The 15,066-nt window shown below is 39.2% G+C and overlaps 1 protein-coding gene across 1 annotated transcript in view; it reads right to left on the reverse strand.

Moving 5' to 3' along the window:
• Positions 1–15,066, reverse strand: part of PKHD1 (PKHD1 ciliary IPT domain containing fibrocystin/polyductin) — a 463,584-nt gene that overhangs the window by 214,069 nt on the left and 234,449 nt on the right. Inside the window, 2 exon segments of the mRNA XM_050789247.1 lie at positions 1,200–1,328; positions 6,781–6,846. Coding sequence (XP_050645204.1) covers positions 1,200–1,328; positions 6,781–6,846 — 195 coding nt within the window.

A 15,066-nucleotide genomic window follows, 5' to 3' on the forward strand; every position in this document is an offset into this window, starting at 1 on the left:
TTGTGTCTCTGGGCACAGTCACACAAACACACCACCAATGGGAAGAAGGTGGCTTGTATATCTTGTTTCATTCTTCCTTCGTTCTGCCACACAAATAAAGCAAAGAATACAGTGACCCTCTTATTTTACTCGTAGTCATTTTAGAAAGGGAATGTGTTTTATTGGTTCAAGATGAGGACTGGAGGAAAGACTGCTTGGGTTCAAATTCTGACTCTGCCTAATTGCAAACCATGGGGCCCCGAACAAGTGACTTAATTGCCATAGGCCTCTGCTTCTCCATCTGTAAAAATGGGGATAATAATGTTACTTATTTCATAAGGTTATTGTAAGGATTAAATTAGTTGGTACATGGAAAACAGTTTCCGGCACATTGTTAGTTCTCAGTAAATGTTTGACATTATCATTATTATTACTTCACAGATGGTTAAATGTTCTTCCATTATGGATCTTCTTTTATTCACTATTATCTTAAGAGGTTCAAATTAAACCATAAATGTAATTAGGTCTTTGGGGGAAAATATAATTGTCCTATGAAAAACATTTTCTTCTCAGGCTAGGAAGATATTCTGGAACTTTTGAAAACTCTCTTTTAAATAAGAAGAATTTTGTAAGTATGACTGTGTGTTTCTGTATATCTAAGAAATCATCTTTTTAAAAATATATGTGTATACTGGAAGATAGGTCTAGATAGATAGATGAATAGATACATAGATAGATATTTTTCTATTTTATTAACCTACTTCTCTGCAATTTTGAAAATTCATAGCAACCGAAGAGCTTGACATTTTTCCTCAGTCCTGTATTTCAAAATTCACAAAGGCAAACCATCAGAACACATTAATAAATTGTTCTCTTCCATACCCTCTGTGTCTTTCCAACTTAAGGATACTAGAACCTGTAAATCCATTCTCTGACACATGAAGAAAATTAACCAGCTAGTGGATTATTTTAACTCCTTTCAGCATCACAAGTACTTATTCCACTTTTAATGAAGATATGCTAGGTTAATGTTGGGGGATTTCACTGGTCTATGAAATTGCTCTCCTACATTAACCCCCCAAAAAAGAGGAAGAATGAAACAACGTAAGTGCCTACTTATTTCCATACTCGTTACTGTGTTATACAATATAAATGAAACATAATAAGATCTGGCTGGGTTCAGCCTGTCTGTGATTCATCTCCTGAGTTATTTTACTCACTGGGTAAAATGAGAACGTCATCCCCAGGGCCTGGAAGGGTATTGTTGTATCCACCCCAGCCTTCTTCAACACCTTGCCATGTTTCAGGGAGGGACCATTTTAAAGCTGATTCAGGTGCAGAGGTAGAAGCTAGAAAATAAAAAAAAAAAATTGAAAATCTAATTCATTGTGATAACTTCCAAATACTATCCTTATTTTAGGATGCTAGTGGTATTTTCACCTCCCAAAGAAGTTGTCTTTTAACATTTTATAAGTTTCTGTACAAATATTTATCAGCTAAAAAGCAAGTAATTATTCAATCCTTAGATTACCTTCACTTCTGAAAAATATCCCACTTTTGTTATTATACATTTGTGTTTTGCCTTATAATATGGCATGCTTATCATGAAATATTTAGAAAATGCAAATAAAGAAAGGTAATAATTGCCTATAATCTCACTACCTTGCAATAACTACCTTTTATTTCTATTTCCTTCCAGAATTTCTCAGAATTTTTACATAATTGAGATTATATCAAATCCTGTTCTTATTTTTTACACCCAGTTTGAATTTTGCTTAGCTCAGCCTATTTTCCTAAGCATTTTATCATATTATTTAAATGCCTTGTAAACATAATTTTAGTGGCTACATATCATATTTTTTAAATCTGTAATTTACTTAATTCCTATTGTCTGACATTAGACTCTTTTTACTTTGTTAAATTGTAAATAATGCAGTGTTAACTGTCTCTATGCAAATCTCTCAATAATCCTGATTATCTTCTTCAAATACATTCCTCAATGGAATGACTGAGTCAAAGGCTATGTTCTTCCCACAGCTCTCCGTACATATTAAAGGCAGGGTAATAATCTAAAAACTTCTCAGGGCAGTAACTTACAGACAGATCATACATTCAAACTAGTTTCTATTGATTCTGCCTTTGATGATCAAATGGCATTTTCTATTCAACCATTCTACTAGTATCTCCATCGCATAATTGAAATGTAAATCTAATAATTTCCAGTGGGAACTATCCAATATCACATCACGCACAACACCATGCTGAACCATATCTACTTGTTCTTTTCTGGGACATGATTACTGGTGCAGAGTCAGAAGGGCAGAGAGATTGCCTCAAAAGAGTAGAATGAAAAGGCCTCCTCTTTTGAGGGGAGGGAAGGAATCATGTCCATGATTTGCTAATTTTACAACATAAATAGTGAGCACCTTCTCTATCAGACCTGCCCTTAAAAAGGAGGGATACAAAAAGAAATAAAATGTCACCCTTGCCTCCAAGGAACTGATAGTGTTATGTCAGTATTAAGAGGATAAAAACTCTACACAGGCACTGAGGGGAGTTCTTTTTAATGGTACCTGATAATGAAAGGAAGCAAGATTTTGCCAAGAGAAGCTTCCTGAGGGAAGTAGAATCTCAGCTGCATTTTAAAGGCTTAGAAGTTATTCAGGGAAAGGGGAGGTTGTGATGAGTATATGGCAAGAGGGTTGCACTGCAGACAGAAGGATGAGCATGAGCAGAAGCAAAAAATGGGAAGTCCACTGGAGGAATGATAAGAAATTTGGTGTTGCTGAACCACAGGGCTAGAAGACAGATAAGTGACAAGGCTGGTAAAATAGACAGAGGCCAGAGTATGAAGGATGACAAAGGTGGAGGGGTCAGAGACTTCCAACCCATTAAGGGTATTATTAAGAAGTGGATGAATACAGTTTGTGCCACAGGGCATTTGGGGTATCTTTGTGGTCTCCAGATGGAGCTATGCAGCAAGCAGTGGAAAAATATGAATTGGAAGGATGGGAAGAGCTCTGAGCCCAAAGATGAATTTGGCATCATCGCCCTAGAAGCTGTATTTGAAACTCTAAGGGTGGTTATAACAGCTCCAGAGGATTTCAAGGTGAAAAGGGAAAATGCCTGATGCCAGAAACACGAGGAACACTTAGTTATTTTTTCTACCAGACCCAATTCCTCAGTAGTCATGGTTTAATTAGAGCTCCAGGATAACCTAAAAGTATATAGATTGTGGTCAAGCAGAAACCATAGGCAATTTAATTAGTACAAAATATACCACACACCTTGGGAATAAGGCAATGTCTTGGAATAAGGATCACTCAGTAAGAGGCTTTATAAACATTTCATAAACTCCAATACTGTAATACCTTTCTAAGTTTTCTCCCAATGTTGCCTTCTTCCCAATATTAGACCCAAAATACCCAGTTGGGGGTTGAGTAGGGGTATTTGTGAGGGTGACCCCTAGCTTGCCCCACAAAGTCCAGATAAAATGTCTCTGATGCCTCATTTCCAGTGATATTTCAAACAGGCAACGACTGTTCTCTAAAACTTCATGCCAAGCTCCAGGAATCTTTAGTTACTCCAATTTTATATCACAGATGATGGAAACAAATATTCTGTACTTTTTTCACCTTTACTCTTGCTTATAAGAGGGCTGACACAGTCTTTAGTTGGACAAATTAGGCCTTCAGGTAGCTATTCTAATGAAGGAAGGTTATTATGCACAAATTTAATTATTCTATACCATCCTGTCTTAAGATAAGAACACTAACGGATAAGAAAACATGTTTCAGTCTCCTGTCAGAGTTATCAGATTTCTATACAATTAATATTAGGATTCTACATGACTACTATTGACAATCAAATTTGTGGAGAGAAAAAGAAGCCTCCAAGAGTTAAAGAAGCATCAGTCAGAGATCTACTGGGAGAATTAGAAGAGAGGAAGGTCTTGGAACCCTAAGTAATACAGCATCTCCAGAGAGCACAAGTGACCTTGTTAATAGTAGAGCTCTGGTAAGAGAGAGAATTACAAGTGACTGTTAAACTTAGCAATCAGGGCATGGGTGATCCAGATGACAGCAGTCCCAGTTGAGTGGTTCAGATGGAAACCACATCACAGTGGATTGAGGAATGCACTGGAGGTAAGGAAGGAAAGATGTTGGGTCAGATCATCCAAAAAGCTCACTGAGGAATGAATAGTCTTAAGATTTGAGAACCACAGCCTTTGATCTGTCTTCTGAATCTTTAGATAAATTAGACTAGTTTCAAAACTGCAGCCCATGAATTTTGGTCTGGACCAACATTCCTGATGAGGCCTCTCCTTGCTTCCCTGTAGAAATTTGTCACTCAACAAGCAGCTAAGATTGTAGGTGGTCTCGAGCCTGATATATGAGCCAAATGTTGCCCTCCACACCTTTGCTCTTCATCAACCCAGGTTTTCATGGCTCTGCACGAAGACGAGGCTAGGCTTTTGAGAAGTTTGCAGGACAGCATCTGCTAATGGAAAATTCAATATCCACAAATTTGTTTTGTTTTGTTTTTAATTGGGAGGCACTGAACAGAAGAAGCCAGTAAGGAAAGAAAGGTTAACTACACAAGACAATGAGTTGTTTTGCTGATGGGGGAAAGTGTGGAAGATGCAAGAAGGGGTGAGTTAACTTTGAACAAGAGTAGGCCTGCCTGAATCTCAGAGATCAAAGAAAGGAACAAAAACTTAAGTCTGTGGGAAAATTTAGGAAAAGAATCCCTGATGATCTGGATGTTCCCATATGACCATGGACAATATGTGCACTTAGTATGGGTGCATACTACATACTCATATGGGTTAACATGTAGATAGATGGTTAACTCATTCAAACATTGGATTGACCCATTCAAACAATGCAATGAATGAGTTAACACAGATAGATGAGTTAACACAGATAGATGTATTAACTCATTCACTCATTCATTCTTATTTTCGGCAAAAAAAATGATATTGCAATAATTTTACTGTTTTACATAGAGCTACTCACTAAACAAAATACATGACCATGTTTAAATTTTGGCATTAGCACATATGCTACATACCATGAGAATCAGGCAATGTCTTGGAAGTATGTTATTTAAAATTTCTTCCTGATGAATGATATTGTACTAAATCTGTAACTCTTTGTGTTTTGAAATAGTTTTCTGTCCCAAACTATACGAGGTAGGAAAACTGGCTAGATTTTAATATAACTCATAAGTTAATCTATGCTTAATAAGGCAATGTAAACACATTAGAGGCTACATTGTATAGCAGAAGGAACACTGGGCTGAGCTGAGACACCTGAGTTCTTATCTAGGCTTATATGACTGACTACTGATATGACTAAGTTTAATGTCTGGACTTCACATCCCCATTTGTAAAATGAGGTAACTGGATAGGATAGCCTGTAAGGTCTCCACCTTTGTTAAAATCCACAACTCTATAAAATATGGGCTTTCTATTTATCAGCAGTTGTAATTGAAGCATTTCCAGTTAAACTGACCCCTTCTATAAAGCTCTGTATGCTAGACACCACGCCGTCCTTCCAAAGAATCCTTAGTACAGAAATCATCATACTACGTGCTGAGTGACGCCACCCAGACTACAGATGGTTGAACCAAGAATGGCCATTCATAGATGATCCAGTATCCACAGAAGGGCGCCTGGCATGAGAGCTTCCCCGATAGGTATGTCCTCTACAGACTAGGCAGTGACACAACCAATCAAATCTCTTCTTGAGGAATTTGAACATAGAAACTTTCAGAGAAGAGAGAACTATCCTTTTCCTTATAACAGTTATTTTAAAACAACTGTATTAATTGATTACTTAGTAGTTTGACTGACATCCCCAAGAGATCATAAGACCCCATAAAGTCAAAGTCCATTCCATCTTGCTCATCATGGTATCCCCCACACCTTGCATAAAAGGCACTCAATAAACAAGGTACTTTGAATCATCTAAAGGCACAGAGAGATGAAGGACAAGGAACATAAAAAACAAAGTGTGTGGCAGCTCAGAAAACATTCTGAAAACAATCTTGAATCACATTCTTCATAGCCCAATAAATATGGAGTAGTAACCTTCAGGATTATTGTTTATCGTTTTAGTCCAGTTCTCTTACCTCATTTATCTATTAATTTAAATGAAGGAATTAGATCATTTTCTGATTAGCATGGGCTCTGCTCTGACATAGTACAAAAATGCCATTGAAAATTAAAAGAAATCTCTGCCTTTGAAAAGATTTATTCCTCCTGCAAATGTATAGTTAAATTGACTCAGAATAAACAAAAACAAACAATGAAATACATCAGAAGGTGCTTAGGAGACATTTAGTCTTTGAGAATTTGGCTTTTTGAGTTAGAAAGATTTCACAGAATGATCTGACTTTTGAGGAGGGTTTGTTTACCCTGATTTCCTGAAATTACCAGGAACAATTAAAGTTTAGAGATACCCTGAATTTTTCTTTCCATTTGGAGGGGGCCTAATAGCCCATCTGCAGATCTGGGGTCCTATGTGCACATATGGTCCATAATTTATGAAATGTGCTTATTCATGTGTTTCAATTCTTACTTTCATTGTTTTGAAAAATAAATGCACCTTTATATCATTTTTTGACATGCAGATACATATTTTAGTTACAGGGCAACACAATAGAGAGTTATCAGACATATAAGCTTTAGGACTGATATCTGCCTGTTTATTAACAGTACGACAAGGTGGAATTTGTAGAACTACTGGAGGACATTCTGCTATACTAGACACTTCTATTTGGTGTGTTAATACTCACCTGAAATAGTTGGGGGCATACCTTCCTTCACCCAGAGAATGACTCGAACTCGGCCTTCACCTGAAACTACATACCAAAAGCCACAACTTGCATGTGATACAAAGATCATCTTAATATTAAAGATAGTCACATGTGAGAAAAAAAGAATTTATGCTAAATTCTAGTTGCCTAAATTTTCAAAACAAAAAATGAAATCCTTGTTAGTTAATCTAACAATCGATTTCCAACATTTGATTTTGATTAAACTTAACTGTAATAAATGTCTCCAAGAGAACCGGCACATAAATAATTAGGAAAAACAAAAACAGAAACAAAACCTTTAGCCATATGTTCTCTGGAGGCCAATGGTGTCCAGCAGGGCATATACCTCATATCCTATTTTTCTCTTCATCATTTTGTAGGCTCAGCTTTTAGAATTCATGTGTTTTTCACCAATAGAGTTCAGACCATCCATGAAACGTATTTGCTTTACCTTTATCCAAACAAATTGTCCTTTTAATGAAGCCTTTTCCCCATCCCCCATCCTCCTCCCATCATCCAAGCCAACTGAGCACATTTAAAAGGACTGGGGTTCATTAATTTTAAGTGTTCAATAAATTAGTGGAAATAATCAAAAGGCCTGATTCTTTCTGATAATGACAATTTGATGTCAGTATAAACCAGTAGATTAAGCTGGGAACATATGCTCCTTTGCCAAGAGAGGCTGCTATAATTAAATAGTGAATGCATCTACAAGGTGCTCTTACGCCTGATTAATTAGTAATCAGGTGCACAAACTCCATTTTTCGGTCACACCTTGTCTCTTATTGGTTAATTACCTTTCTGCCTTATCATTTGTCACATGAGCCACACCTCCCACCACTGGAGGGCTCCATGTTGCTGAAGGCTGCAGCCTCGGGGACCTGGCCGAACTCACACTCTCCACTTCTGTTTTCCTGGAACCCTAAACCCTTTCCTCCATCACAGATGAAATAAACAGAGGATCATTCTTTCTAATTATAAAACATAAGCAGCTGGGCACTGTAGTTCATGCCTGTAATCCCAGCACTTTGGGAGGCTGAGGTGGGCAGATCACTTGAGGTCAGGAGTTCGAGACCAGCCTGGCCACCACAGTAAAACCCATCTCTACCAAAAATACAAAAACTAGCCATGCGTAGTGGTGCACTCCTGTAATCCCAGCTACTAGGGAAGCTGAGGCAAGAGAATTGCTTGAACCCTGCAGTGTGGAGGTTGCAGTGAGCCAAGATCATGCCACTGCACTCCAGCCTGGGTGACAGAGCAAGACTCTGTCTTGAAAAAAAACTAAAAAATGAAAAATAAAAATAAAACATAAGCTTCAGAATATTACAAAGAAAATGATCCCCAAAGAGATCCATGATGAGACCTCTTCAATTCCTCTAATCTTATTTTGGTCATTTTCTCTTTTTAAAATTTTTCTAAGGATGTAAAGCTCAAGTTTGTGTCTTTCACCTTACACTGCCACATGCTGAGACCAGGTGCAATGACAACATGCTCTTGACATGTTCTACCTTTATCACCACTTCCAAGACTTTGCTTAAACTGTTCCTTTACCCTGTTGCTGATTTCACGCGTCTTTCTAACTTAATACTAATAGTAAAGTCACTAGTCAAGGTGTCATTTCCTTTTCTTAAAATAAGGTCTAACTCATCCACCTCTGTTCACATTGATTTGTGCATTCTCTAAAGTTGAAAAGCACTTCTAAATCCATCCTGTGATATTCATCCCAAATTTGTTCTCAATTTAATAAATATTTATTGAGCATCAACTGATAATTTAAGATTACATCAATAGTTAGCTATGTCTTCAAATTTTTGAGAGAGAGACTTTTCTCATGCACCTTATGAGACCAGATATTGCTAGAAATGTAGATACCTCATTTTCATGGGCCAATTTAGAAATCCTAGGTTTAATCTTGTATCTGTAGCTCTTTCCACTACACTGCACCAGTGGCTTCTGGACTGAGTGGTGACTGATTTTCTTAAACCTCTACACATGCACAAATGGTCCCCACCTCCGGGAGAACCGCCTCCCAAAACAGACATTGCAAAACTAAAAAGTATATTGAAAATCTATTGCTCACCTCACTAATGTTGAGTGTGTGAATGCCAGTCAGTGAAGTGAAGTAGTTTCAGGATCAGAGCAGATAGAGAAAAGTTAACAAAAGCTGGAAAAATTAGAAGCCTGATTTCCTGGACCACCACCTCTACGTGCCTCTGGGGGCAGATGAGTATGAGTCAGAGGGCTATCTTCCCAAATACCATTTTCTGGTCATAGTCATGAGAGACAATAGTGAATGGTGGGAAGAATATGGGTACTGGAGCCCAACAGCCTGGATCTGAATCCTGGCTCTTCTGGTTCCTAGACATGGGCCACTGACAAGTTAATTGCCATTTCTAAACCTCATTCATTTCATCTAAAAGTGGGAATAATCATACTATCTATCTCATAGGGCTATTGGAAAGAAAAGATAGAATAATCCACGGAACATGCTTAGCACAGTGCCTGGCACATCCTGAACATAAATGTTAACTATTATCAATACTGTCATTATAGCATGTTCATGATTCCAGGTGCCAGTCAACAAGGCTCAAGAAATATGCTTTAACTTTCTACTCTTTTTACAGCTGTATCCAATCATGATGGGCTGTAGTATTACAGAGTTGTAAGCAACTTAACCAGATCTGCTAAAGTTTGTTAAGTGTGTTGACTCTATAAAGAACTGTAAATGTGAAGCGCCATTTCCAATTTGAATAAATACAAAGAGGGATGAAAATCATTTGAGAATGAAGGTATTGACTTGGGAAAAGTTTAAAAGCCTTCCACAAGCTGTGATATTATACATATGTTTTCTCAGTGCTTATGATTTCTGATTTTGTATTTGTAATATGAGAATGGTTAATCTTCCATGTTTATAAATGGAGCCCCATTGTAGTTGATCCTTCCCAGATTGTAAGAAGATCTGATGCTCAAAAAGACAAAAAAAAAAAAAAAAAGTCTTTGGGTCAATTATTGCCAACTTTTTCTGACGAGTGCTATATGATCTAAACTTGCTATAAACACAGACATCTAGGGTGAAGAGGAAAATGTGCTAAGAAAATGGCTCCTGGTAAAAGAGAGTTACTAAAGTAGATATGATACTAGCGCCTACCAGGTTAATGAGTTGTGTCTGATAAATTCTGTCCTTACTTAAGGCTCTAGGAAAGAGAAAAATTAATTAATTCTCTCCCTAAGCAGGTCTAATTCTCTCTTGAAACTTTAGAGGGAGAAATAAGCACCCACTTATTTAAAAATAAATGGTTTATAATTATTATTTATAATTATAAAAATAAATAATTATAAACCATTTATTTTAAAAACATGGAATCTTAGTAGGTTACAGACTCCTTCCCTATTTCACTCTTTCATTCATATTCTCATTCTCACGTTGTCGTTTTAGTTTATGCACATATTAGTACCTCTCATTCAGGCCACATTTCTCTAGTGTGCCAGCCACTGACTACATAGTGAAAGAACATAAAATAGCAACTGCAATCGGTATCTGCAAATGTCACGCAATCCCACTCTACCTCATGACTTCTCTTTCTGTCTTTGTCTGCCCTGGACCCAAGCTCCAGCTCTGTCTTCCTGAGCCAGCTGTCGACTCTCTCTGCATTTTTACCTATTACCTCCACATCCTCTCTGTTACCTCCTCTGTTGCCTCCACATCTTTTCCCTGTCCTGACTCACAAATCTGCACACCCCTGCTGTTCCTCCTGTCCTGCTCAGTGAACTTGACCTCATTCCCCAGAAGCTGACCTCTTTGGCTTAGCCACAGAGAAAGCTTGCTTGTCAGTTAGTCTCTGGCAGCTAAAGCTTGATTTGCAGGACCACACTCCTGTCTGATTTCAGCCTCAGAGGCAGCCATGGAAAGCATCTTGGCCCTCATAAAACATGATCCTTTAAAGGCCTTCACAGAAGTAGTATATGAAAATCCTGCGATTACCTTTGAGTCTTCTATTATCCCTGTATCATTCACTTATGAATTTTGGAGGGGACAAAAGGAAAAGAACTTGATCAAGACACCAACAGATAATGTGTCTGCATTAGCCACAATCCTAAAAGTTAGCTCAATTAAACCTTCTTAATTAACTCAGAGAAGAATAACGATTGTTATTCTTACTCAGAGCAATGTTTTTCATACTTCTGTGAAGGCATCTGTGATTTCCCAGACCCTGCCACAGACCTACAGAGCCCGAACTTCTCAAGAGGGTCCTGGGAATAAGCATTTCAGCTGTTTACCCAGGAGGCAAAAAAAAAAACACAAATGTAAGGAACTAAACAAATTTTCTCATACTATACTCTCAAAATATTGTTTGTTCTCAGGAACAGGTGTTCTTACCAAGTGAAGAGTGACACCCAGATGGAAAAGATCCTTACTCACAATTCTTAATTTTTATCAATTATACCAACCCTTACAGACCAAATCATATTCCCAAGATGTAAAATGCACAGTGGTTATTTGAGAGGCATAAAAAGTTTCATTTTAGTATGTATACATTGTAATGTATTTTTAGAAAAAACAACTAACCCATTAAACCCATGATTTCACGGATATTACTAAGAAAAGTTAGGTTTTAAAATAAGACAGTGTAGAAATTGATTTAGGAAAAATATTAAGTAAATAATCAGACAAGAGGTATAAGGATATGACACAATTATGAAAATGGTACTAAAATATCTAAAGTTCAGGAAGTACAGTGTAACTAAGTATTGTTTTTTCTTATAAATTGAAAGAAGAAGAGTTGGTTTATAAGGTTAGGTATATAAGCTCAGATTTAAAAAAAGAAAAGATGGTATACTAGAAAAAGCACCGAACCTACAGTCAGAAAAGCTGTTTGAATACTGGTTGTGCCACCTAAGACCTGTGTGAATTAAGGCTAGCAACTCAGCATTGTGGAGAATTAACTCCTTAACCTGAGAGATTCCTGAAAGATGTATTTGATTCTAAGTTTCCTTCCCTTCCCTCTCCTTTCTCCTCCTCTCCTCTTCTCTCCTCTCCTCTCCTCTCCTCTCTTCTTCCCTCCTCTCCTCTCCCCTCTTTTCCTCTCCTCTCCTCTCCTCTCCTCTCCTCTCCTTTCCTTTCCTCCTTTTCTCCCTCTCTTCCTGCCTTTCCCTTTTGGAGAAGTTGTTTCCAACCAAGAGGCAAAAATCCCTTTTCACATCCCCAGCCTCTGTTCCGTTACCTGTATTTTTGCCATAAAGGTTAGAGCAGTTCCCTGAAGTCAATTATCTACATTACTGGTAAAAATCCATGGGGATCTTTGGGAATGAGTTTTTCATAAGAATGTAAATTAGTTTATTAACTAGAATGCTGTGGATTGCCTTAGAGGGACTCAGCATGGGAATGGCTGCAGAGTTGCGAAGATTCTGATTCTGCTCTGCCTACAAAGTCTTCCCGAAGAGGTCAGGGGAGCCAGTTGACGCCACTCTCCTCCTTAGATCCTAAAGGAATTCTTTCTCCAGGATTTGCAGGGAGTCTTCTAGACTAGCTGAAGAAGAGAAGATCTATGCAAGCAGCCTGCTTGACTCCAGGGCCCTTGTTGCATTGAGGAAAGGAAACCTGGGCAGTGGTAGACAGGATCAGGAGCCTAGGCTCAAACCCAGGAAAGCACTCCTGATTTTTTAGGATCTCCCAAGTTAACAGCATCTTTTCTGACCCATCTGTGTGATGAGACAGACCTGAGTTCTTCTAGGCAACTTGGCACACACAATAAAGTCCATCTGCCTTTCCATGCACGGCCCTCGTGCCCTTTATTCGTGGTGAGGGGGACATTTGGACACAAGTGTTGGCCAGCCTGGCTAGACATGTCCTTTTTTTCTCAGTCAGATCAGAAGGTGGTGGTGCAGCAGGAGCCTCAGCCTCACAGGCAGACCTTCTCAGCTGCCGCCTCACACAACATCCCAGCTCGGCTGCACCTCTGTGGCATGAGTGGGGGCTGTGTGAACTCGGGAGGGCAACTGTGAATGGCACAGCATCTGATATGAATTTATCACCGGCTGCTGGTCGGGAGGGAGATCAAGCTAGGGGAAGGGGCTGTGAGTGTTTAATGCACCCTGCCACAACCCAACAGTTTGCCCTAAAGAGCCTTTTACCAATATAAAAGGACAGGGTCAAAAGTAAGTTGACCCCTGACAGAATGTACAATTATTAGAAGAAGGCTGTGTGCGAGCAGCTGCTGGAACCCCACTGACTCTGCATCGGGCTTCCAAGAGTCAGATTATGAATAATCAACTCAAGATTGTTTTCTCCACCCCTCTCAACCTCCCCCGCACCTCCCTCCAATCTTCTCCTCCTGTTTTGGGCAAGTCCTATTCTATTTCTACAGGAAGAAGCATAGCCCTCCCTAGCAGCTGCAATAATTGTGTTCCTATTGTGATGAAGACCTCCTCCTGGCCACCCCCCTACAAGTGGCCATTGTGAGTTGAGAGTCAGTGATTATACGCTCCCTCTGATGCTTTGGGGGACCCAGCTGCCTAAGTGCTGACACAGGAGTGTGCGGAAGGCCGGGGTGGGGGCTGGTGGAGGTGGAGGCAAGAGGTGGGGGAAACCCACGTCTGTGAGATTGGACTCTGACATACCAGACCTTTTGCATAAGTCAAGCCAAGAACAAATGAGGCATTATCAGGCCCCAGTGTTGAGAGGTCTCCTCTGCCTTTGAAGTGGAGCTGAGCATGGGGTCGAGCAGCTTTTCCTCCTTTGGACCAAGCAAACATCCTTCTTTTGATATGCTACATGCTCATTATCTCTGCCCCATTTAATGATTTTTGATTGAAGGGTGGCGGCTGGGATGCCGAGAGGATCGTTAGAGAGGCTCCATACAGCCAAGCCCATAAGAAAGGCTTTCCTTGTGCCTGGGCCTAAATTTGGAATTTCTTAACAGTGTGCGCTTGTTCTTAGAGGCAGATAAGGGCTGAGCGTGAAATTCTTAATTAAGCAATAAATAGAGAGTGGGGTGTCAGCAGATGTAGCCAGTAGCCATGGCAACAGGAATCACATGGGCAAGAGAGCTGAGACTCGATGTAGGCCTCAGGCCTGGGCCTGACTGACAGCTGAAGAATCCTACAAAGCTTGTAAACCAGATTAATTAGCTGACTAATTATTTCATAGCATTAATGTAACTAAAAAATAAAAATAGTTCACCATGAACTGAAACATCCTTGGAAAAAAACAGCAGGGAAAGAAGAGGCAGTGGGAAACTGGCTCTGTAAGGCAGAGACATGAGCAGTCAGTGCATCAGATCACATGAAGGGAAAAATGGGCTTGCTGGATTTTTCTCCCAACTTCGCAAATATAAAAGAACACTTGTTCTACAGTCATACCCATTCCCAAGCATGGCATAGAAGTTACAGTTGGGATACACAATAACAGTTCATCATATTCGTAATAGTTTATCACATCAAATATTGCTCCTGCAGCATCCTAACACAAACAGTAGCTCACACAAGGTACTTCACTTGTGGTCTGTTTTGTAAGTAGCTCCTTGGGCAAAATTCTCAGTGGCTTTAGAAGGGCAACACGAACCAATCTCCCTAACAGATCTTTTTCAATGAATGAGGTTATCTTATTCTGTGGCTAGCAATTGCTTAAGTGGCATCAGATTTCAGTCACGGGAACAGTATATCATATATGTCATATTATTGTGAATCTCATTTATCTCACAAAAATCTACTTAAAGAAAATAGAGGGAGACCCTTTCAGAAAAGTTATAACATATACACTGAGCTCATGACACATGGTATTATTAATCTTCTAAAGAAAGAAAACGTCTAGAGAAATAGTCTATCAGGAAAATGTTTGTGAAGTAACATGGCACACTACCACACTTGAATATATTTGGGTGTTTTGTGCCACAATTCCAAGAGACAAGTAAGTATTTTCTTAACCTTGCTGTGTAAATAAAGCCACTGAGGCATGGAGCAATTATAACGCCATGCCCCAGGTAAAATAACCAGCCAGCCACTGATTAAAACCCTAAGCCGCAAGCGCTGGCCATGCGCTTTCCAAAAAAAAACTACACTCCGTGAAGATGTTTGCTGAACAAAGGCAAAACTTGCCTTGGTAGAAAAGAAAAATGCAAGGGTCAAAACATATTGTATGTGTAGGATTTTTTTCTTTGTCACTGGGAATCCTTGAGAAGCGTTCTCCCACAACCCTGCCTAGCACCCCCGCCATCCTTTCTGGTCAGTGATCCACGATTATTTAGTGGGCAGCACACTCTAGTGGAG

Source organism: Macaca thibetana, chromosome 4, assembly GCF_024542745.1.
Source record: "Macaca thibetana thibetana isolate TM-01 chromosome 4, ASM2454274v1, whole genome shotgun sequence".
Taxonomy (NCBI): Eukaryota; Metazoa; Chordata; class Mammalia; order Primates; family Cercopithecidae; genus Macaca; species Macaca thibetana.